The following is a 24,732-nucleotide window of genomic DNA, read 5'->3' on the forward strand; positions in this document are numbered from 1 at the left end:
TAGCTTTGGTAGCAAAGAATGAAGCCCACTCAGATTATCACAAAATGATGGACTTCATCAAAAACTGTAAACTTAGCTATGCAATGCTGGAAGCCCCAACGATTTACTGTGAAGTAGTTGAGGAGATTTGGACAACTGCCGAGTTCAACTCCATAGATATGACCATCTCTTTCACTCTCAAAGGTAAAAATCACTGTGTTAACTGTGATGATTTACTAGCATATTTTAAATTGCCTGAGAACAATGCCATGACACCACACACTGATAATGATGTATCCAGCATGTTAGATTCCATAGGTTATTCTCTTAACTCTGCTAGTTTAGGGAGTATTAAAAGAAAAGGCCTTAGGAAAGAATGGAGTTTTCTTGGGGATGCCTTTATCAAGGTTTTCTCTGGGAAATTTAGTAATTTTGATGCCATAACTTCATCTCTTGTTAATATGCTCTATATACTTGTTTCTGATAGGTATTTTAACTTTAGCAATTATGTTATGCTAGAATTGGGTACTAGATTAGATAACAAAGCTAATAGACCTAATAACATCTATTATGCTAGATTCTTTATGTTATTGGCTAACCATGTTGCTGAAGGTTTGGTCATAACCAATGAGAATAATAAACTCAAGTGCTGGGCACAAGAGAAAAGAGTTCTTGCAGATTTATTGAGAATGGATCTCAACAGCAGTGTACCATTGGTATATTTACCAATCATGGATGCACCTCAGGTAAGTGAGGTAATTGTTTCTACAACTCCTACTTCTTCCAACCCCTCTATTTCTTTATCTTCTAGTGTGCCCATGGAATCTGTGACAATGCCCCAACAGATTCCTACCAAGGTCACCAAAACTAAACTTTCAAAATCAAAGACAAAGAAAACCACCTCTGTTGTTTCTCAAAAGACAATAGTTGTAACACCTACCCTTAACCCTGAGGGGAGTGAACAGGGTGTGAGTGGTGAGGGGAGGGGTGAACATCAAAGAAACCCCCAGGATAAGGAAGGAGAGATAAGTGTTTCTCAAGCTAGCCAAGCCACAGTTTCTCAAAAAGCTGTGGTGGTTGAAAAGGTTACTAGCACATCCCTAGCTGCATTCTCCCAAAAGGATGTAACTATTGAAAATAGTTCCCAACCAGGAACACAGAACAAACGAGGGAGGGACACAGAAGCCAAACACTCACCAACAAAAGCTTTTCTTAGAAGAAAGAGGGCTAGAACCCAATCTTCTACACAGGGTGCACACACTACACAGATACATCCATCTGTATCTATGCCTTCTCAAACTCAGTTTGATGTGGCTCCAACAAATGTGGAGTCACAGCCCCATTCTCTCACAATTAACACACATCAATCACTACACACTTCATCACCATCTCTGGATGTGGATATGTTATTCCCATCAATTCCTGATTCTCCCTCTTTATAACTCAGGGAGGAGCCCCACTCAAATACAGGTGATCATCATCTTTTAGATGATTTGTTGGATCACCCGCAAATTCTTTCAGATGTAATTGAAGGATCTGTGTCACCAAAACTCAAATCAATCCACACAGATTCAACAGTTATATCACTTTCAATTTCTACTTCTTTTCCTTCTTCAACGGATATCACTCATCCGTTGACAAGTGGTTGTTCTTCAACGGATAAGCTTAACAGCAGTTATCCGTTGATACCATCAGTGTCACCTTCAACGGCTATTCCATATCCGTTGATAGTCTCTACACACACAACTGAAACAATTCCAAGTGTAGAAGACATGATTACTGTACAATCACTTTTAGGACTGAGGGAAGGGAGTGACAATTTGAGTGAGAGGCTGGGTTGCACCCAGGCAAAAGGAGAGATTGAGAGCTCAAATATGCATGCTATTTCTTCCAGCATGGCAAAAGTAAGTGAGAGGAGTACCACCTTAGTAGGTGAAGGTGAGGAAGTGAGGAGTGTGAGCCAGGGGGAGCCCCTGATGCAAGAATATAGAGAAAAAGAGAGAAAGGCAGGTACAGCAGATATAAGGGTGGATCCAGCCATTGCTAGTGAGTCAATGATTGTGGATGATGCTGAAAAGGAAAGACAATTTCAGCAACATTACAAAGCTGTAATTGATAACATTTCCTTGGATGCTGACATTTTTACTCATCCTGTGTCGCCTATCAGTTGTTGGCTGCTCAGGGCAATGAGGAGGCAGAAAAGACACTACATCTAGTACATACAACAGAATCTCTTCAAAGGGATAAAGCTGTTATTAACAAGATGCCTTCTAAAGCTGGTGAGTCATCTGAGGAATTTGGAGTAAATTCTGATGATGATGACTCTGTTTCTTTTGATGGAAGCATGAACTTAGGGGGAGATGAAAGCCCTAGTTCTATTCCAAATTTACCTGAATGGGCCTTGACAAAGGAGTTTACACCAGGGCAATTCAATGTCTCCTTAGTCAAACAAATCAGTACTATCCAACAGGCCATTCAGAAAACTTCACATGCTGGTACCAAGGCAATCCTTACAGATCACCTGGACTCACTGCATCTCATGAAGTTGCAGCAAGTAAGACAGAATCTGAGTGTGGATGAACTCAAGAAGGATATTGCTGACTTGAAATCCTACAATTCTGAAAAATTGGATTCAGTCATGCCCTATGGTACAATGAAGGACTTATTGTTGAGATTGAAAAAGGATTCAAATACTGAAAAGAGGCTGGCTAAGTTAGAAGACAGAGTCCAAGTTATTGAAAATTCTGTGGCCAGCATTCTTCACAACCAACAATCTCAAACAGTCTACTTATGCAGCTGGCAAAGGCACAAGGCTTGACCCCTCTCCTTGATGATAACAAAAAGGGGGAGAGAAAAAGGGAAGGGGAAGGAGAGCCATCTACAAAAATCCAGATATCTAAAGTGCTAGTTCCTGCCATCACTACTTCTCCAATTATGCAAATCAAAGGAAAGCCTGATGGAATTGACCTAATCCAGCTAGCAACAGCTGAAATTCAAGTGAAAGAGCAAAGGAGGAGAATTGATGAAAGGGTGCAACAAGTGTTTGGCTCAACACAAGATAAATCAATATCTGTGAAACATAGCACAAAGGTTGAACCAATCATTATGGAGCACAAGCCAGAAAGGAGGAATAAGGTTGGAGAAACTTCTTTCAAGAATCTAAAACCTATAGTTCTCAAGCCCAATACTAGATCCAACAAGGACTCCACAAAGAACCCCCTAGACTTTGCTCAGATGAAAGAAGTGGACTTTCCTCTTCCAAAGCCTGATGAAGACAAAGTTTTGGGTGCTAACATCATAAAGTACAAGGAGACCAAGGACATAGATGAAAGAATGAAAATGGCCATTATCTTTAGAGAGGGAAAGAGTATCTGTATGATGCAAGGACATCCCAAATTTCCAAAGGCCAAGAGGGAAGAAACCAAAAGGTTGAAGAAAGAAGCTGAAAAACTCAAGGATGATAAAAGAGCACAAGCAAAGCTTGAACAACAGCTAAAGTCAAGACAAGTTGAAGGAGAGAAAGGAATTGAAGTCAGGGGTGAAGACAAGATTGCAAACCTAGATGAGGTTTTTGGGAGTATATTTGGTGAGATTATGGAGGAAAGAGAGGAATGGCAGAAGGGAAACAGAAGAAAGGCCAAGGCACATAGAAGGAGTGAAGATAACACTGAAGAAACTAAATCAATATCTAAACCACTACCTTCCATACCTGAACCTTGTGTTGCTGATCCCACTATAAACATCCATGGTGAACTAATCATCCCAAAAGAGGAACCTATTGATTGGGACACCATCAAATTGCCTACCTTTTTAATCACTCTTCCACTACCAAAGAAACAGAAAAGAAAATCCAAATCTACACCTCCCCTAACCTCTAAGAAATTCACTCAAAAACAAAAACCTAAGCCTAAGCCACCCATTTCTAAAGATGATTATGTTCACATCTGTGACATAAAAGAAATTTCAGACATTGAACTCTATCTGGATGAGCTGGAGGATGTAAGGGGAATAGCTGCCTACAGACAGCTACCAGAGAGATTGGTGTTCAGATACAAAGGAGCTGGGGAAAGAACATGGCCTCTCTACAAGATTCTGAATGAAGGCTACTCTACCTTGATCAGAGTCTTTTCAGCCATACAAAAGGATTCTGGCTTTACCAGGACTGCCAAGACTGAAATTCTCAACAAGATTGCCAACATAAGGAAAACTTGGAGGGAGCCCAATGCTTTGCCCAGAACTTTACTCATTCAAGAAAGGGGAATTACAATCCACAAATCACCTCATTGGTTGATGGAATTTAGAGATGATAAAGGAGTCAGAAGATTTTTCAGACTTGAAGACCAACTCAAGATTGCCAGCAATGAAACTCTCAAGGAAATGCAATCTAAGTTGGATATCAGTGATGAAGATGAAGCTGAATTCTACAGACAACTCCAACTCCAAATTGAGGAAAATGACAAAGGGCTAGGAAAGAAAACAAGGGAATAAAGAAGAAAAAGATGATTTGCTCAGACTAGAGGAGCACCCTTGGAAATTCTGTAAATCTTCAATTACCTCCTAGTACATACACTTTTGCAGCACTTTTAAATTTCTACTTAGTTTCAATTCATATATTTGTTAAGTGTTTTGTTATCATCAAGTTAACCCTGAATTTATGTCTACAATTCTTATAGACATAAATAGGGGGAGATTGTTAGGAATATATGTGCATTAGTTTGATGATATGTTTAACAAAACACTTAAGTAGAAGTTTAGTGTTTGTAGCCTCAACGGATAAGACCACTTTGGCTATCCGTTGATGGTGCAGCTTTACTTAGAAATAAGTCTAGTGTTGTAGCACATTTCAGTCTCTGTATTTAAGATATAATTCTTAGAAGTTGAGAGAAAATATAAGTCATGTTGACTACTAGAAGATATGCAAATAGGAAGGCCAATTGTAAATATTTCATGCTTTGTAATTTTGTATAAATGAAGTGGTATCAACGGATATCTTAAAGACCTTCAACGGATGAGAAACAAAGTTTCAACGGATGTCTCTAAAGCTTCAACGGATAGAGCTTCAACTGCTAACACATCAACAGATAAAGCCATCAACGGATGAAGGCTTCAACGGATGTTCTGTTAAATAGCAGTTGATAAGTGGTAGTTGTAACAGCAGACAGAGGCACATGGGTTGACAGAGATAACTGAAATGTGGAAGCCTAATTTCAGGAACATCAGAAAAAGCAGCCGTTCTACTCTAGTACAAAGAGGCAATAGTCAACAAAGTACTTGAGTGATATGGAGAAGAAACAAGTGGAGAACTTATTTTAATATTGTATTTTTATCTTTGTCTTCACTTGTACACTTGGTGATATATAAACCAAGTAGCAGCTAGTAATTAGATATGAATTTTTCCAGTGCTGTTTAGAAAAATCTTGAGAGAAAAATTATCTAGTTTGTACTAGGACGCAGTTGTGATCAACATCTAGAATCACAGATTTTCTGAAATACCATCTCTGGTGGAACAACAATCCACCAGAAAAGTTTTTAAGGTATGTTGTGTTCTTTACATTAGTGCTTGAATACATATCTGTCTGTATTAGCTTAAAGTAATTCACACACTTGTTCATCTTGAACACAAAGCCTTTAAAACTGCTCAAAACTTGAAAAAAGTTTTGAGATTTACATTCAACCCCCCTTCTGTAAATCTCATTGTTAGTCCACTAGGAATAACAAATACCAACCAAAACTATGAGCAAAAAAATATTGAAATAATATTTATATTAATATATTTAACTAAATTAAAATTACTGATTTAAAATATTATAAATTAAAATATTTATTCGACCACTCAACCAAATATGTGATATTTGTTATACATTATTCTCGTGCCACTCAAACCCCGTTAAATGAGGTTGGTGATTCTAATTTCATATCATATTTTGAATTAAATGATTCCATATATGATTTAATAAATATAGGGATAATTGAGAAGGGAACGGAAAGTATGATTTAATCCAAAATTTAAACACGTGGACGTGGAGACAAAAGTTAGGTGTCTGCATTATTTTTTTTTCTGATCGTGTGGGAGAACCATCCCGTATATTATTTTGATTCCAGTGGATTATAGAACAAATCATTTCACTGGAATGCCGGAATGAATTACAATATAGGAGTATGACTTTTGTGTAATCTTATTACATAGTACTAAAACAAACGAATATTCCACTTATGGTTTTTTACATGAATTTCCTAGGTTGATTAGAAATTTACAGATATATAAATTAATGATTGGTTGTTTCTTGATAGAAGAAAAAACAATGTCCACGCAGATGCTAATGTTTGAGCAATGGATTCCGCTGGAAAAAGTTAGCTGGTCGGAGCTCAAATCCACTGTTGAGAGTTGACATCACCGGAAAATCTTCTTGGACTGGACTATGATGTAGCCCTATTGTGTACCACAGTACTATATCCTCATTCTTTATTGATCTGTCCCTGCACATTACACATATGTCAATTTCAAATCCTAGTAAAAGAATTTTACAAGTACATGCTTTATATCCCACCGCAACTTGTTACTAGCTTAGTCCTTGTCTTTAATTTCGGTGTAATTAACTTGTTCTCATAGAGCCATATAAAGTGAAAAAATCAAATGAGTGGAAAAATGCTTTAGAAATAAACGCATTACTTGGAACAAGAAACTTACTTGCTGCTCCAACTGGCTAATCCATCGTCGCCATGGCTCCGATCAGCATAAAATCCACCAGCCCATCTCTCAGACTTATTATAGCTAGTCACCCAAACTTGATACTTTGTATAAGCAGCGCGAATTTGTGGATGATCATCATCAGAAAGTAGTGAAATTGCTGGCTGTCCAGTGATCAGACCATAGCCTACATTGTTTCCCAACTTTGATTTCTTATTCGGATTCACTACAAGATATTCAGTTGGAACCAATCCAAGGTTGATCCTTGCGTCCGCCTCGGTTTTTGCTGTTTCTGTCACAACTCTCCAGTAACTCTTTCTTGGAGAATGCTTTGCATGTATCCTTTTTAAATTGGCTTTGACAAATGAATTTTTATTACCATCGATATCAAGGTCGAGATAATAAGTTAGAAAATGATCATGGTTGTTTGCTATGGTGTTGTCTGCGACAAGGTTACCATAGATCTCCTCTATTATCTGATCTTGATTTTTGTACGGAACACCTTTCATTTCTACAACACCTGATAGGCCTACCTGTTTACCATTACAATAGAAGAAAACAAATCTAAGTACAAAATTCTTATTTTATAACTGTATATATAAAAAATTTGCAATAATAAATAGAACTAGCTAAATCATTTCTAAAAACATAGTTGGGGACACTCACATTAATTTTTATTGCACCATTTTCTTTGAACTCCCAATCAAGAATATAATCGTAATTTCCAACAGTAGCCACCATCCTAACTACTAAAGTAACTTCTGGTTGCCCACTTGTTATCTGCAAAGCCAGTAGTTAATATCAAGATTCAAGAGTCTGCAAAAATAACAAACTATTGAAACTTATTAGTTGCTTCTAACAGCTTATCTTTACCACTTTTCCAGGAACACCGATTTCAGTATGTCTCCAGGCAATATCACCAGCATAACGCTGGAAAATGCATATTGCATTTGGGACTTCTTGTGGCTGTCCATCTCCTCCAGCCATGTAACCATCCATATACACTGCATTGCTCGGACAATCTGTCAGTGGAATTAGGCTAGAAGCAGATCTTCCGAACCCAAATTCTCCAATGTCCATGAATGTCCTGTAATACCATTCAATTGTAGGATCCATGTATGGAACAAATGTCTCGGAAACATGACCTCTGTAAAGCACATTCCTGAATTTCTTCCTTTCAAGATCAAGTATTGAAGCTGTTGATATAATTAGCCCTGCGCGAGCATTAAATCCAACATGAAATTTCCAATTAGCCCATCTGACCTCGTGTTTATTGATAGTGAAGCCAGCATCTGTTGCATTGCATGGTACAGAAATAGGCCATTGACCTGCTGAGTGAAAATCTGTGCCTTCTGCTTTTGGTAAAGGTGTTCTGTATCTATCTACATATTGAGTAATTTGCAACGGCTCCACACTTACTAATATAGTCAATCCTCCAATAGGTCTGGCAAATATGCTGGTAGTTCCTCCGCGATAAAAGCATGAAACTTTGACAGCTCTACTTCTTACATGCTCTCCAAACCAGCCAATTGTGAAAGGAAGACAAGTGACTTCAGACAAATTTAGTCCTCTTCTTGAAATTGAATCTTTGAATTTCGGATACTTTGCAGGTAACCTGGCTGCTTGGAAAAGCTCAATAGCGGTCCATGGAGGGTAACCATGACCAGTATAAACATGGTCCGATGTAACTGAACTAGTGGCCAAGTCTACAACGAGCTCATGAGTCTCGTGATTAGCACGAACCACAACCTTAGCTCTACGATAAGGAAATGACTTGTTGCCTTTTCGAGAAGACATCCATTTGAGGACATTATCTTTCTCTGGTTCATCAAGATCTAAGAAATGAAAGGTTATGTTGGGAAAATAAGGTGCAAGGTGAGACTTTTGAATAATTCGCCTCACTTGATTAATTTCTTTAGGGGTGAGAGGATCCAGGGGATGGTTAAGGCCATAAGAAGTTAAAAAGAATTGCAGTAGAAAAACAAAAAATAGGAATGGTATTTTCATCAAATCTGTATTATCAAAATAGAAAGAATACAAAAGCTGTGATTCCAAAAACTGTTTGAAAGTATATATTGTATCGAACTAATGCACATGATCATGAATGCTTCTGTTGCCAATAAACTTGGGCTTCCCATGTTACCCAAACTTAGAAGTTTTCCTTGTGAATGAGTCAATTACAGCCTATCATACTTTAAATAACTAAGTTGGTTACTATTTTTTTAAGCCCTTTACTTGCCTTGTAATCACAGATTTCTTGATAAATCTCTGCCTTTGCATCACCAGCAGAGACCCTTTATTGCTATTATTATGTGAACCTAACATCATAAAGTTAATTTATACCCACTTGGGAAACAACTTATGCCAATACTTTTAAGAGTATTCATGACCAATTCTATCTTCTCTTAAGTTCTACTTCTACAGAAATAATTTACATGACTTGGTTTCTGTGTACATCCATACTTCAAGCATTAAGAAATACTCAAGTCAAAACTCCAACTTGGAAGTTTATTAATACAAATCAACCAAGTCTTGCATTTATATGTTTTAAATTATCTGGCTTCTTCACACAATGAAGAGGCTATACATTGAGCACAGGAATTGGTTCGGCTTGCAGGCGGCAGATCGAAAGTACCATTTAAGATGGGCATGACTGGCAAATTTTCATGATAAAGAAAATGATAAACAATTTATCTAAAACACAATGTCCTTCTGAATCTTCCTATCTCTGCGTTGACAAATGAACCAGAGACTTGGTCATATTGATAACCAATTGTTACCAAATAGTACCAAACTAATGATATGGTCAAAATCAATCTATGTGAATTAAATCATCAATTCACAGCTAAAAGTCAGCTTAATGTACTTATGACATATTAGAGTACTGTTAGCTAATGTCAGCTTAATGTACTTATGACATATTAGAGTACTGTTAGCTAATGTGTTACTTACACATAATACTAGTTTATATTATTAAAGTCAAAGTATTTTATGCAATAGTACCTGAGGGTCCATGGAGCAATTGTGTCAGTTCTTGGGGTCTTGGCTCTGATCAGCAAAATATACCAGCTGCACATTTTTCAGACTAAAAATCACTAAAAAATTAATCAGTGAAGGCCCCACGATTCACTGTCTAATAAAAGCGCAAAGATCTAGCATCCTGGAATCAGATTGTTGCCCCTATGATACCCCACCTTTGCTTTCTTGTTAGGATCAGAAATCAGGTTCTGATTTAGCTGTTTTCTCATCAGCATTTTAACTGGTCGTTCTTGGTGTGTTTTTACTACTCATGAAGGTTGTATTTAAGTTATAGCCTCACCTGTAGACTATAGCAAACTAGTCAGGTGAACCTCCAACTTTAAGGATTTAGATCAATGCTCAATTGTTCACCCATGTTTTATTGATAGTCAACGTAAATCATGAAACATGAATTGCTTATATAACATAAAACATACAAAAAACATGTTCCACAATAAATACAGCATCCAGATTCTGAGATAACAATACCTACAGCTTAAAGGTTATAAATCTTTCATTAGATTCTCTCCTAGAATTTTATACTACAGAACTCAAAAGAATTAATTCGTATACTCTCGTACATTCCTTACTTGATCAAGAGATCCATCTGATTATACAATATGATTAATGGATAAACAGGCATGTGCTTGATATAAGAAATTACTTAGAAAATGTGCTTATTACGAATAATTTTCCGTTGACCCATTTTAAGAAATGTACCTGTTTCCAGCATTGAAGCTTCTGCCACATGCTATGTAATGTTGAAAGATAGAGAATACCTGTGATGTTTTACAGTTGTCTCACTCTGTCCAGTGTATTAGCCGTCGCTGAACGTGCATTTTCTGACATCAATTAGTAATGTAAGATGACACTGCTGAGAGATTAAAACCTGCTCCCCAGCATCTATGGAAGTCCTACAGAACCATTCTTCAGGCAGATCAACGCAAGGCACAAGAAACTACCTACAGTATGGATCTGTTTAAAAAAATTGATAAAATTTAGCATTGGCAATATCAAAAACTGACGTTGAAGATAAAAATGGATCAGCTCTCATGTCTAAGCTAGATGAAACTCCCAGTTAGGTTGCCTACATTGCGAAACACATATAATGCTTATTAGTATTTTGTATGGTTATACTATAATATGTGCTGTAGCATGATGTAAGTTGTCCATTATTAACATTAAAACAGACCTAGAATTCAATTATTAGCAATATCTGGTCCCAAATCGTAACTAAATCAATAAAATAGAGATCATACACTTGCTCAAACTTCTGTCAATTGTTCAACACATATTGCCTCAATGCATATCACTCATGTGGGGTGCAGACAATGTCATACCTGACTGTGGTCATCAGTTATGGAACCTGGTTCAGCAAGCGGTCACGAAACATTGTGATCTTTATTGCATCAAGATCAACAGCACTAGTCACACCCTCAAACCTCTATAGGTCTCAACGGGCCTCATGCACGTAATCACAGTTCAATCTAAATATTATCACCAAACTTTGATAACCATGTTAGTCTTTTTTCCTCTCCAGCACATTAGAGAGTAAAACTTAGACAACTTCCTCAATCTTGAACCCTCTTTCTATTTGAAGCTAAAAACGGGGGTATCCTACTATCCCGGTATACTTAACATACAGGCAGCTGGCAGCCATTAGTTCTTTGTAGGGCAGTAAAGGTAATACTTGACCAGGAAAACTTTTATCTGATATGGATTAGTGTGCATATTTAGCTACAATGATATCATGACTTTCTTGATTGATTCCTGCAACAGGGATCATCGATAAGTTATCCTAAACCGGTGGTTTGTTAATAATTAAAAAAAAATTGTTCCTTTTTCAGGTTCAGGTAAGCCCGAAATTTTGAGATGTCAGACTGTGGGGGGGCAAGGCTTGGATTGGCTGAGCTCTGAAAGAATGATATGTCCGGTGGGTAAGTTGAGATTAGAGACAAAATGGCGAGGAGGAGGAAAAAAATGAGAAAATTAGAGACAGAAGTAGATGCCATGGCCTAAAATGTAAGAGAGGCAAAGGTGTTGATAGATGAAACATAAATCATATAATCATGCAACTTAGTGTGGATATGTAATGGGTACATGCAGATTGTTAAATCATATTTTAATAGCGTGGTTTTGATTGAATATTTTGGTCTTGTTATGCAGATAAGTTAATTATGTTAGTTAATAATAACCGAATCAGTATTCTTGTAAGTGGTACCTAAATAAAAGGATTTTCACTTATAGGTTCATAACAGCAGATCAATGAGGATTTGTAAATATTTTTAATTTGATGAGATGATGATTTCTTAACCTGTTAAAGCCAATGTTCATGTTTTACAAATTTGTTCTTGAATTGCTATTAGGTAAAGAACTAGTACTAACATCTCAGTTCTTAATATCATAATCTCTTCTCACCAATTTACTGGAGGTTTGTACTGTCTTCGATTTGCAGCAAGACACCATAACATTGTCTTCTGTTAGTTCTTCCCCCCAGACTGATCACATATTTACGAAGGCTCATTCAACTCCAAGTTTCTGATATCGGAAAACTCTCGATACCTATGTTTTGCTGGGTTAGGGAGAATGGAATGAGTAAAATCGAATGAGAAAAATGAAATTTGTAACGTAGATTAAAAAAATGAATAAGTACAAATTCATTACGGTATAAATTTTTAAGAAAGGAACAGAACATTCTTTCTAAACATGGAACGAGGACGAGGAAAGAATGGAACAATGAATTTATGGAAAAAGAAGAATATAGAAAAGAATAATGAATCAACAGAGTAAAACTATTTTATTGCAGAAGTGTAAGAGGAAAATGCTGAAAAAGGAGATCGGAGCATTAATTTCAAAACATGTGGGTTAAATTTTTAACTTAAATTGTTTGGAAATGAAAGAAGGAAAAAAATTTATAAAATTTAACTCAAACTCTCCCAAATAAAAGTATAAATTCCATTTCCTTCTAACCCCATTCCATTCGAACACTTCTTGATGTTGTGAAAGTCTTTTGCATCACTAAGATGTTGATAATGAGTAAGACTTGAGAGTTAGCAAAATACAGAGTTAGCAAAATACAGAAGAACAGCATATAACAAGGACTAGATGTTGTAAATTTCACTAATAAATATAGCAACATAGAGTCAAGTATATAAAAAATTTAGTAAGTGCAGGTCAAGACCACAGTTAACAAAATAAGTAACAAAATAAAATATGCATGTAAATAAAATCAGTAACTGAAATAACGAAGAGAAAAACGAAGATTTACCCGAACTTATAGCTTTCAACAGTGACTGAAAATAATGGTTGTGCACAGATACAGAATGCCAAGAAAAGAAGATCATAACTGAGACACTAGGCCTTGCTCGAAGCCCCGACTCTCTTGAAGAGAATATTGCCTTGACAGCTCTTGAAGAGAATATTGCCCCTACCTGCTGTGTTGGGATGCGTGCAATATCTCCACCAGGATAAAACAGTTCGGAGTTTATGTTAACAGCAGCAACAAAACCTCCACCTCGACTAGCACCTCAGTCGCCGGAAAATTAACTAACAGCACTTCGAACTTGTGTTTTTGAGAAACAATTGCAGAGAGGGAGAAGAAAAGAGAATGTAGTGTGGTGTGTAAAATACATTCGTTTTAACCTCTATTTATAGAAGAGGAAAAGTGAAACTGCCCACACAATTAATGTATGAATTAAACTGCTCCATTAATAAATAAAATCAAAACTGATCAGATTTTGAATTTAAAAATATTTGTAACAGCTTTTCATTTAACACCCACATTATTATCAGATTTAAATTTTAATTGAATATATCAGTTACAGATCAGATTATATTCATGTCCAGGTTCAATGAATTAGACTAAACCCACTAAGAAAGTGACTTAGCCCAATTCAGTATCGAACCCAGCCTAACAATTGTAATAATAATCCAGTCTACTGATAAATAAATTTGAATTAAAATTAATTCTCAAATAAATAAAATCCTTGCTCAGGTCGCCTCGCGTACGCGAGACGCCGAGACATTCGCCCAAATCGCCCTGGTCCGGTCTGGTGCGTGACGGGGCAGGGCGGCGGCGGCGTGCGCACGCGTGTGTGTGCGCGTGAAGCACACAACAACACAATGAACCATCACACATCTTAGTAGTTGTATACTACTCATGTGTATGATATCATATAAAGCACACAACTCCCTTTATTTATTTTAATATGGGACAAAAACATTCTCAAAATTCCAAGCTTTTTCTAGCTACTTTCAACTCTCATTTCATATGGATTTTATTAAGAAAATTCTTAAAACCAAACATGAAAATTTAAGTTCAAATATCATTGAACAATTTCCAATCATTAGATTTTAGGATTAACATCAAGAACATAATTAAAATTAAGCTCTAAAATCCTAATTTTCTAACAATCCCCCACAAATCCATACAGAAATGCGATTAATTTTCCATCATGACTTATTTTTCAGAGTCGGTACCCTTCCGGGTTTGAATCCTCCTAAATCCTCTACTTCAATGGTTACTAGATTCAGATGGAATGTTTCACCTTGAATCTTAATCCGTTTAGTATAACCATATTCCATAGACGACGACAAGTCAAAGGTTATGGTGCCAATCTACGGCTTTGAGACATTAATGGTCATGTCTCGATCCTGTTCGTCGAATGCTTCAAGGATTAACCCAATCCTCTAATTGTGACCACACAATTACATTCGCTTAGCTGGGCATCTCCAGAGATATACTGCCTCTATCTCGTCAAATGACTTGACCCCATTCAGAGTTCTAACACTCTTGCTTTTCTAGCAGTGCCAGTACCTTCTAGTTTTACATGGGATAGACTCAGATACTATAGTATCATCTATGTAGCAAAGGTACTACCAATTCATCCTTCCAGCTTGTTATTACCCATTGAATACACTTAGAGGGATCTCCTCTCATGTGTATTGGGATCCCACTGTCGATGAATTATGATGGGTTGACAGTCCCATCCCCAACCTTGACTTCAGGACCACTGCAGGTTCCAGTCCTTTAGTAAGAGGATCAGCTATATTATTTTGAATTCCTATGAACTCTATAGCTATGATCCTATCAGTCACTAAACCCCTTATAGAGTTGAGTCTAACTTGGATGTGTCTCTTAGTTTTAGCATTATGTTTTTTACTGCTAATTTTGTCGATAGTTGTTCGACTATCACAGTGAATAGCAATAGCAGGAAGCGGTCTGCTTACTATAGGTATCGCAGACATAAGTCTGTGTAACCATTCAGCCTCCGTCCCTGTGACATCAAGTGCACACAACTCAGCCTCAAAAGTAGACCGAGTAACTATAGTCTGTCTTCTTGACTTCCAGGATATTGCTCCACCAGCCAAGGTGAACACGTATCTAGTCACTCCATTGGAACCAGACTTCTTAGCTATCCAACTTGCATCACTGTACCCTTCAAGAACACCAGGATATCTCCTTTAGTGTAAACTAAGGTACATTGTGCCTTTTAGATATCTAAGTACTCTATCAAGAGCATCCCAATGAGTTCTGTTTGGACAGCTTGTAGATCCGGTCAACTTAGACACAGAATATGAAATATCTGGTCTAGTACAGTTAGCAAGATACTGCAAACTCCCAATAATCTGAGAATACCTTAACTGAGACACAGGCACTCCTGAAGTATTCATGACAAGGGAAACTTTCGAATCATAGGGTGTACTAGCGATTCTACACTGTGAATAACCATATTTTTCAAGTATAGATTTCTCTATATAATGAGATTGAGTCAAGGTTATTCCTTCAGTGGACTGAATCAGTTTGATTCCAAGAATCACACTTGCCTCACCCATATGCTTCATTTCAAAATGCCTTTTCAAGAATTCTTTAGTCTCGTTAATAATCTCAATATTGGTTCCAAACAGTAAAATATCATCCACATATAGGCACAAAATAACACACTCATTACCTTTAACTTTAGTGTGGACACACTTATCACTTTCATTAATCTTATAACTGAAAGGCAATACAGTTTCATCAAACTTTTCATTCCAATCTCTGGGAGCTTGTTTCAAGCCATAGATGGACTTGATCAACTTACATACTTTCCTTTCATTTCCAGATGCAACAAATCCCTCAGGCTGATCCATATAAATCTCTTATTCAAGTTCACCATGAAGAAAAGCCGTCTTTACATCCATCTGATGGATGATAAGACCATGGACTGAACCCAATGCTATAAGCATTCGGATTGTTACCATTCTTGTAACCGGAGAGTATGTATCAAAGTAATTAATTCCTTCCTTTTGCTTAAAATCCTTAGCTACCAGTCTAGCTTTGTACTTGTCTATTGAGCCGTCAGGGTTCAACTTCCTTTTAAAGACCCATTTGCACCCAATAGTAGAACACCCAGGAGGGAGATCAACCAACTCTCATGTTCCATTAGAAATAATAGAGTCAATTTCACTCTTCACAGCGCCCTTCCAGTGCCTTGACTCAGAAGAATACATAGCTTGTCGGAAAGTTAAAGGTTCGTCCTTGATATTGTAAGTGATGAAATCACCTCCAAAATCCTTGACTACCTTTGCACGCTTACTTCTCCTCGGTTCCTCTACTTCCTTAGGAATAGAGCTACTACTAGGTTCCGCCCCCACATTTGTCATCTTTTCCACATGATCAGGAATAGAACTCGATGTGTGAGTAGGATCTTCCTCAGAAGTCATCTCAGGTATTCCGGTCTTCATAGGGTAGACATCCTCAAAGAATGTCGCATCTCGAAATTCAACTATCGTGTTTTCCACTATACCATCTATGTCAGATTTTAACACTAAAAATCTCATAGCTGTAGTGGTTTCAAGATAGCCCAGAAAGATACAGTCAACAGTCTTTGGACCTAGTTTCTTTCTCTTGTGTTCAGGAACAAGCATCTTAGCAAGGCACCCCCATACACGAAGATACTTAAGACTAGTCATCCTGCCTTTCTATAACTCCAAGGGTGTCTTATCCATGTGTTTCAGAGGGACTCTATTCAAAATATGGCAAGCCGTATTTAGAGCCTCTCCCCACATGTATTTAGGCAACCCAGAGTTAATAAGCATACTATTAATCATATCTTTAAATGTTCATTTCTTTCGCTCAACAACCCCATTAGACTCAGGTGTGTATGGTGGAGTAATTTCATGAACTATACCATTGTTTGCACAAAATTCATAAAAAACGTTACTCGTATACTCACCACCTCTATCGGATCTCAACCTTTTAAGTACCTTACTAGTTTGTTTTTCTACTTCAGTTTTATATATAATGAATTTACTAAGTGCTTCATCCTTATGTCTAAGTAAATAAACATAACAATATCTACTATTATCATCTATAAAGGTAATGAAGTATCTAAAATGGTCCTTGGTCAACACACCACCAAATTCACAAATATCAGTGTGTACTAAATCTAACAAGTTTGAATCTCTAACAACGTTATGAAAAGGTTTCCTTATTTATTCAGCAGACACACATACTTGACATTTAGAATTCTTTTCTATGGTATGTTTTGGAATCAACTCTAAGTTCATCATGTTCTTAAGAGTACCAAAGTTTAAATGACCTAGTCTAGCATGCCATATATTCGAGGATTCAATACAGTTAACAGAAGGAATAACATTATTATTCAAATTTCCCAAAACGGGATTCGCATTAATAACAAATAAATCATTTAACAATTAACCCTTGTCAAAGAATGTACCAGTGTGAATAAGAACTACTTTATCACATTTGAACGAAATTTCAAAACCACTAGAAACTAAACAGCTTCCACTTATTATATTTCTACGCATGTCGGAAACATGATGCACTCTCGTCAGAGATAGAATATGTCCTGAAGGGAACTTCAGATCCACGTTTCCAACTCCATGTACTTGAGCAGCGCTAGCATTCCCCATCTTCACAGTCGGGCTATGACTTTGTTGATAAGATACAAATAAACTAATATCAGCACAAATATGTACATTAGCTCCAGTATTTATCAACCATTCATTTAACAGATAGGTAGAAAATATTACAGGGTTGTAGGATACATACCGGTCAACATTGGTTTCAGAAGCCGTAGCCTCACCAACGACCATGTTCACTACAGGCCAACTTGCGATTCCAAGCACAGCATTCGCTTGCGCTACCTCAGTTTTCTTCGCTTTCTTCGTAGGGCAGTCCTTACTCCAGTGCCCAACCTGCCCACAAGACCAACATGGTTTGTTTGTCTTGGATTTCTTGGCCTTGTCCTTGTCACTCTTAGGTTTATTACTATTAGCTTTCTTAGCAAAAACCTTCCTCTTTTGTCCTACAGTTGTTATATTTATCTTCGAGGTATCGTATTCGGTTGGCATCACATGTCCCTGTTTGGACTTATGTTGTTCTTGCACCGAGATGTCCAGCATAAGGTTGGTCCAGGTGATCTCTCCTTTCTGTCTTTTCAGGGAGAGAGAGAACTCTTCCCAAGACTTCGGGAGCTTTTCAATCACACTCATCACCTTGAACTTCTCCGGCAAGTCCATTCCAGACTCCTTCAAAGCATGCACTATCATCTCGAACTCATGCACCTGCTCAGTCATGGACTTATTGTCCACCAGCTTGAACTCGAGGAACCTTACCACAGAATACTTTTCTAGACCTTGTGAGTCAGTATTATGTGTCTGGTCCAGCTTCTCCCATAAGAGTTTTGCGGAGTAGACATCAGAAGAATAGACATCAAACAAAGTGTTTGTTAGAGCCGCCAGAATGGCCACCCTAGTCACTCCATCCTTCTCAGCCCACTTCGCAAAAGCCTTAACTGTGTCAGTCTTCTCTTGATCCGCTACTGGTTTCTCATATTCCATAACCGGCCACAAGCCCTTTATAGTCAGCCACAACTTCATCATTTTTTCCCAGCGAGAAAAGCCAATGCCACCGTTGAATTTCTCCAAAAAACCGGTTAGTTCAACAGCTTGTGGGAAACTATAGGTGGTCCAATCAATGGCCCCGGCAGTTGCACCCGAACCGCTACCACCACCAATGATAACCTCACTTTCGTTAACCATTATGCTAAATTCTAAATAACTAATATTCTCTTCAAAAATGTTGTAAATTTCACTAACAAATATAGCAATATAGAGGCAAGTATATAAAAAATTTAGTAAGTTCAGGTCAAGACCACAGTTAACAAAACAAAACATGCATGTAAACAAAATCAATAACTGAAATAACGAAGAGAAAAACGAAGATGTACCCGAAACCATAGCTTTCAACAATGACTGTAAATAATGGTTGTGCACAGATACAGAATGCCAAGAAAAGAAGATCATAGCTGAGTCACCAGGCCTTTCTCGAAACTCTGGCTGTCTTGAAGAGAATATTGCCCCCTACCTGTTACGTTGGGATGCGTGCAATATCTCCAACAGGATAAAACAGCTCGGAGTATATGTTAACAGCAACAACAAAGCCTCCACCTCGACTAGCACCTCAGTTGCCGAAAAACTAACTAACAGCACTTCGAACTTGTGTTTTTGGGAGAGAAATTCAGAGAGGGAGAAGAGAATGTAGTGTGGTGTGTAAAATACATTTGCTTTAGCCTCTATTTATAGGAGAGGAAAGGTGAAACCGCTCACACAATTAATGTATGAATTAAACTGCTTCATTAATAAATAAAATCAAAACTGATTAGATTTTGAATTTAAAAATATTTGTACCAGCTTTTTATTTAATACCCACATTATTATCAGATTTAAATTTTAATTGAATATATCAGTTACAAATCATATTATATTCATGTTCAGGTTCAATGAATTAGACTAAGCCCACTAACAAAGTGACTTAGCCCAATTCAGTATCGAACCCAGCCCAACAATTGTAATAATAATCCAGTGTACTGATAAATTAATTTGAATTAAAATTAATTCTCAAATAAATAAAATCCTCACCCAGGACGCCTCGCATATGCGACACGCCGAGACATTCGCCCTTCGACCCGACCCGGTCCAGTGCGTTGCGTTGCGTGGCGGGTCGGCGCGTGTGCGCGTGAAGTACACAACAACACAATAGATCATCACACACCTTAATAGTTGTATACTACTCATCTGTGTGATACCATATAAACTACACAACTCCCTTTATTTATTTCAATGTAGGAAAAAAATATTCTCAAAGTTCTAAGTTTTTTCTAGCTACTTTCAACTCTCATTTCATATGGATTTTATTAAGAAAATTCTTAAAACCATACATGAAAATTTAAGTTCAAATATCATTGAAAAATTTCCAATCATTAGATTTTAGGATTAACATCAAGAACTTAATTAAAATTAAGCTCTAAAATCCTAATTTTCTAACAATATATCAAGTAGTCAAGGACAACACATAAAAAGCAATTCCAAACGTTAACATGTCACAAATGTTGTAGAAAAATTGAGGATAACTTGGATTATTCTGAAGTCTTGACAAACAATTTCAGATTGAAACAATTTGGTGGTTATCCAAACTTTTCAACCGGATAAAATCATAATATAAGAACAGAGAATGATGTATTTTGTGTGAATTCAATAACCAACCTTTTGTTTTTTTTTCTATTTGGATGACCAAATCTATTACAAGTATTATATAGGTGTCCAAAAGACATGTCCTAAGACACGTCCATACATGTCCAAAAGACATGTCCTAAGACACATCCATACATGTCTAAAAGACATGTCCTAAGACACATCCATACATATCCAAAAGACATATCCTAAGACACGTCCTTTGAGGTATGCGGTTGTGTCTAAAAGACATGTCTTTTTACATTAACACCAACCCCCGCCAATACCGAAAATCATAATAAACTCAAATAAGCATGCACTCCGCACTCTCCCGACTTGTTTGATGAAATATTACAATGACATTAGTCAACTAGTTAATCCAATTACACTAAAATATCTAACAATCCTCCCCCATTTTAGCGTAATCCATGATTAACTAAACAAAATCACAACAAACAACAAATTTATGCATAAATGAAATATCATGACGATTGAATTTCATATTAGTATATTACACATCCCAGATATTCGAATATCAAGGTATCACACCTGATTGAACCTCTGTTATTCATAATGAATACATGAAGATAATATACACATAAATTTACATCCTCAAATGTTCTCACTTGACACTATCTTTTACTAGTCTTGTGTCCTAATCCTTCATAAGCATAATAAAGTCAAGTCCTAACGTCTTGAAGCGGCTAAATTTCATGCTCACATAGGTAGCTCTTTTATTCTTGCACCTGCATATGCAATTTTTCAAAAGAACTATTAAGAAGATAAACTTCAACCTCCTCAACTTGCAGGCCTGAACACATACCTTGGGATGATACTATTAATGTGTTCCAATCTCTAGATGTTAAGCTTTCCGCGTTGAATTCAACATCTAATGTCATATTAGATGGAAATTGGGTATCTCAACATGAAAAATTTTAGATGGACTTTAATCCCACCCCTACAGCCGATTTGTACACAAGATCTCTTCTCAACCCTTTGGTCAAATGATCGGCTAAATTATGTTGAGTTCTTATAAACTCCACTGATATAACATCATGTCTAACACCTAAGTGTCTACACTTGCCTTTGTACACTTCTCTATAAGCATTAGCCAAGGCAGACTCACTATCACATCTGATAGATATGGGAGATATCAGTTTAGGCCACAATGGAATTTCATAAATCAGATTTCTTAGCCATTCAGCTTCTTTACCAGCAGCTGATAATGCTACAAACTCATATTCCATTGTTGAGTTAGTAATGCAACTCTGTTTTTTTTATGCCCAAGAAATAGCACCTCCCCCAAGAAGGAATACCCAACCACTCGTGGAAGAATGATCTTCTTTATCACAAATTCAACTTGCATCTGAATGACCTTCAAGAACCGAAGGAAATCCAGTATAAGTCAAACCATAATTCACGGTTCCTTTTAAGTACTTGAACACTCGGCTTAAAGCTTGCCAATGATGTGAACTTGGTTTGCTAGTAAACCTACTAAGCTTACCAACAATATAGGCTATATCTGGCCTAGTGCTTATCATGGCATACATGAGGCTACCAATCGCTCTTGAGAATTCAAGTTGAGATACTACAACTCCTTTAGTAGATACTAGCTTAAGACTAGGATCAATAAGAGTGTTAACTGGAGAACAATTATTAAAGTTAAATCTTTTCAGAATCTTCTCAATATAATGAGATTGAGAAATTGAAATACTATTTTCGTACGCTTGATCTTTATACCAAGAATCACCTCAGCCTCTCCCAAGTCTTTCATGTCAAAATTAGATGACAAAAATTTCTTGGTTTTATCTACTTGATTTTGGTCAGTACCAAAAATCAACATATCATCTACGTATAAGCAAATTATAACTCCTTTACCAGAAGCATCAAACTTGCTATATACACATTTATCTGCTTGGTTAAGAAGAAAACCATTAGACAAAACCACACTATCAAATTTTTGATGTCAATCTTTTGGTGCTTGTTTAAGACCATACAAAGATTTCTTCAACTTACACACCTTGTGCTCACTACCAGGCATAACAAACCCTTCCGGTTGTTTCATAGAAATCTCCTCATCTAATTCACCATTCAAGAATGCAGTTTTTACATCCATCTGATGAATTACAAGGTTGTGTATAGATGCAAGTGCTATCAACAACCTGATAGTAGAAATCCTAGCAACATGAGCATAAATATCAAAGTAATCAATCCCTTCTTTTTGCCTAAAGCCTTGTACAACCAATCTGGCTTTAAATTTGTCTATGGTAACGTCCACTTTCATTTTTCTTTTGAAGATCCATCTATTTCCTAATGCTTTACAGCCAGGAGCTAGATCACTCAATTCCCATGTGTTATTATTCATGATAGAATCCATCTCATCCTGAATAGCTTCTTTCCAGAATGCAACATCCCTTGATGTCATTGCTTCATTAAATATTTTTGGATCCTCCTCAATAATAAAATAATATTGGTACTCAGACTCAATCTCAACCTCATCTCTTGAACCTTACAACTTTTTATGTGGTTAACAAGAAATGCATCTTCTTTTGCCATCTTCTAAAATCATGTCCCTCAAACTTGTCTAGTTTTGCAAACTTGCTAGTCATGTCTTTTACAAATTCGTTGTTCGCCATCTTCAGAAAACAAATTTGTTTCAATCTTTTTTGTAGAAAAATTGAGGATAACTTGGATTATTCTGAAATCTTGACAAACAATTTCAGATTCAAACAATTTGATGATTATCCAAACTTTTCAACCGGATAAAATCATAATATAAGAACAGAGAATGATGTATTTTGTGTGAATTCAACAACCAACCTTTTGTTTTTTTTTCTATTTGAATGACCAAATCTGTTGCAAGTATTATATAGGTGTCCAAAAGACATTTCCTAAGACACGTCCATACATGTCCTAAAACACATCCATACATGTCCAAAAGACACGTCCTAAGACACGTCCATACATGTCCAAAAGACATGTCATAAGACACGTCCTTTTAGGTATGCGGATGTGTCTAAAAGGCATGTCTTTTCACATTAACACCAACCTCCGCCAATACCGAAAATCATAATAAACTCAAATAAGCATGCACTCCGCACTCTCCCGACTTGTTTGATGAAATATTACAATCACATTGGTCAACTAGTTAATCCAATTACACTAAAATATCTAACAACAAACAAAAGGCAAAGCTAGCAATTGTTCAAACAATTATCTCAAGTCTCAACTCTTAACAGGCACCAAGTACTGAGAGATGCAACAACACTACAAAATATTATCTAAACTGAAAGGATAAAAATTTCCGGATACTACAAGGATTATGGCAATTGTTTCAAAGAACTGTCAGGCATTTAGAAACGAACAGGGTACATCTTAAAACTGGAGACTGAGTCTAAGCAGCAAGAATACAAATTGTAATTATAAAAGCCGACAGCCAATCCAGTATAACCGTTCACCCCTCTTTTGTGCAAGAGGTGAAGCATTCAAGTTGCCCTGTATACATGTATGCAACTATACTAGTCTATAGAACATTGTTCTGTACTAACTAGAACATAATTCAGGAAAAAAATCAATGTTAGTCAGCCACTCTTGCAGTGGCGACAATTATCACCTGATCATTTCCAATATTGATCTTTCTTCATTTCTTATAAACATCATTGGATAGTAAATTAGCTAATGTTATGACCTATACAACTAACAAGGATGGACGTAAACACCAGCAGTGTAGCAAATGTATTCCAGAATCTAGGACCAATTGACATAACCATCTTCAACATGCACATGATGAAACAGGTGCAAGAATTTCATGGCAAACTAACATTGCATTCAATCTCGGACAGTCACCATCAAAGCCCTCATCCATATTTATATTCAAAGTATAAAATTAGGCCACAAAAAATCTAGTACTATGCCTGTTACCGATAATAAACACATTTAGGATTCTAGATTAATTAGTTACTATAATCCCTGTAATTAAGGAACAGGTAATAAGACGTACACTGCTATAATGTCATGAAATACCACTAGAAACAAGTAGTATAATTTATGAAGTTTCCAGCTAGAGATTGATGCCTATCCGGTGCTTTTTTTTAGAAAAAAAAAAGAACTAGATCCAGTGAAGAACCCACCATGTTGAAGTAAATGGAGGAAGCATCACTAACTTAAAGTGGAAACCTTTACAAGGATCTTAGCTAGAACTTTACAAAGACAGCTTAGAAAGACATATCTAAAGAAATAATTAAGAAAATACATTGTGAAGTACATTACTTAAATATATTGACTTGTCTGGAAATGGCATTCCATAATCGAAAAAGGATTCCCAGTGACTGTGCTACAGTCCATGGATAGGTTTCATCACAGGCACGACCAGCACGGTTCAAATTTTAAAGTTTCTTTTTCTCCCATGAAATGCTCAACATTCAATTCACCATAAACTCTACACAAGAATACTATGCTATAAACTATAAAAGGTGTATGTTCCGTAAACAACTAGTAGAAGGTACAAATGGGAATCTGTGTAGTTGAAG

The 24,732-nt window shown here is 36.7% G+C and overlaps 1 protein-coding gene across 1 annotated transcript; it reads right to left on the minus strand.

The window, feature by feature from the left end:
* Positions 1 to 6,000: 6,000 nt before the first annotated feature.
* On the minus strand, positions 6,001 to 8,941 carry LOC141676707 (primary amine oxidase 1-like). The gene is made up of 4 exons (XM_074482410.1): positions 7,541 to 8,941; positions 7,334 to 7,447; positions 6,668 to 7,200; positions 6,001 to 6,456 (listed from the first exon to the last, which is right to left on the minus strand). The coding sequence occupies exons 1-4, from the start codon at positions 8,672 to 8,674 to the stop codon at positions 6,297 to 6,299; spliced, it is 1,941 nt and encodes a 646-aa protein (XP_074338511.1). The 5' UTR covers positions 8,675 to 8,941; the 3' UTR covers positions 6,001 to 6,296.
* Between the last annotated feature and the right edge of the window lie 15,791 nt (positions 8,942 to 24,732).

This window comes from Apium graveolens, chromosome 8, assembly GCF_009905375.1.
Source record: "Apium graveolens cultivar Ventura chromosome 8, ASM990537v1, whole genome shotgun sequence".
NCBI lineage: Eukaryota > Viridiplantae > Streptophyta > Magnoliopsida > Apiales > Apiaceae > Apium > Apium graveolens.

Bases quoted from the DNA above. Each gene is read 5' to 3' on its own strand.
- LOC141676707 (XM_074482410.1), bottom strand. From the start codon at position 8,674: ATGAAAATACCATTCCTATTTTTTGTTTTTCTACTGCAATTCTTTTTA. The intron at 7,201-7,333 runs GTGAGTGTCCCC...AATGGTAAACAG, and splicing joins ATGGTGCAATAAAAATTAAT to GTAGGCCTATCAGGTGTTGT. The intron at 6,457-6,667 runs GTAAGTTTCTTG...TGTAATGTGCAG, and splicing joins TTAGCCAGTTGGAGCAGCAA to GGACAGATCAATAAAGAATG.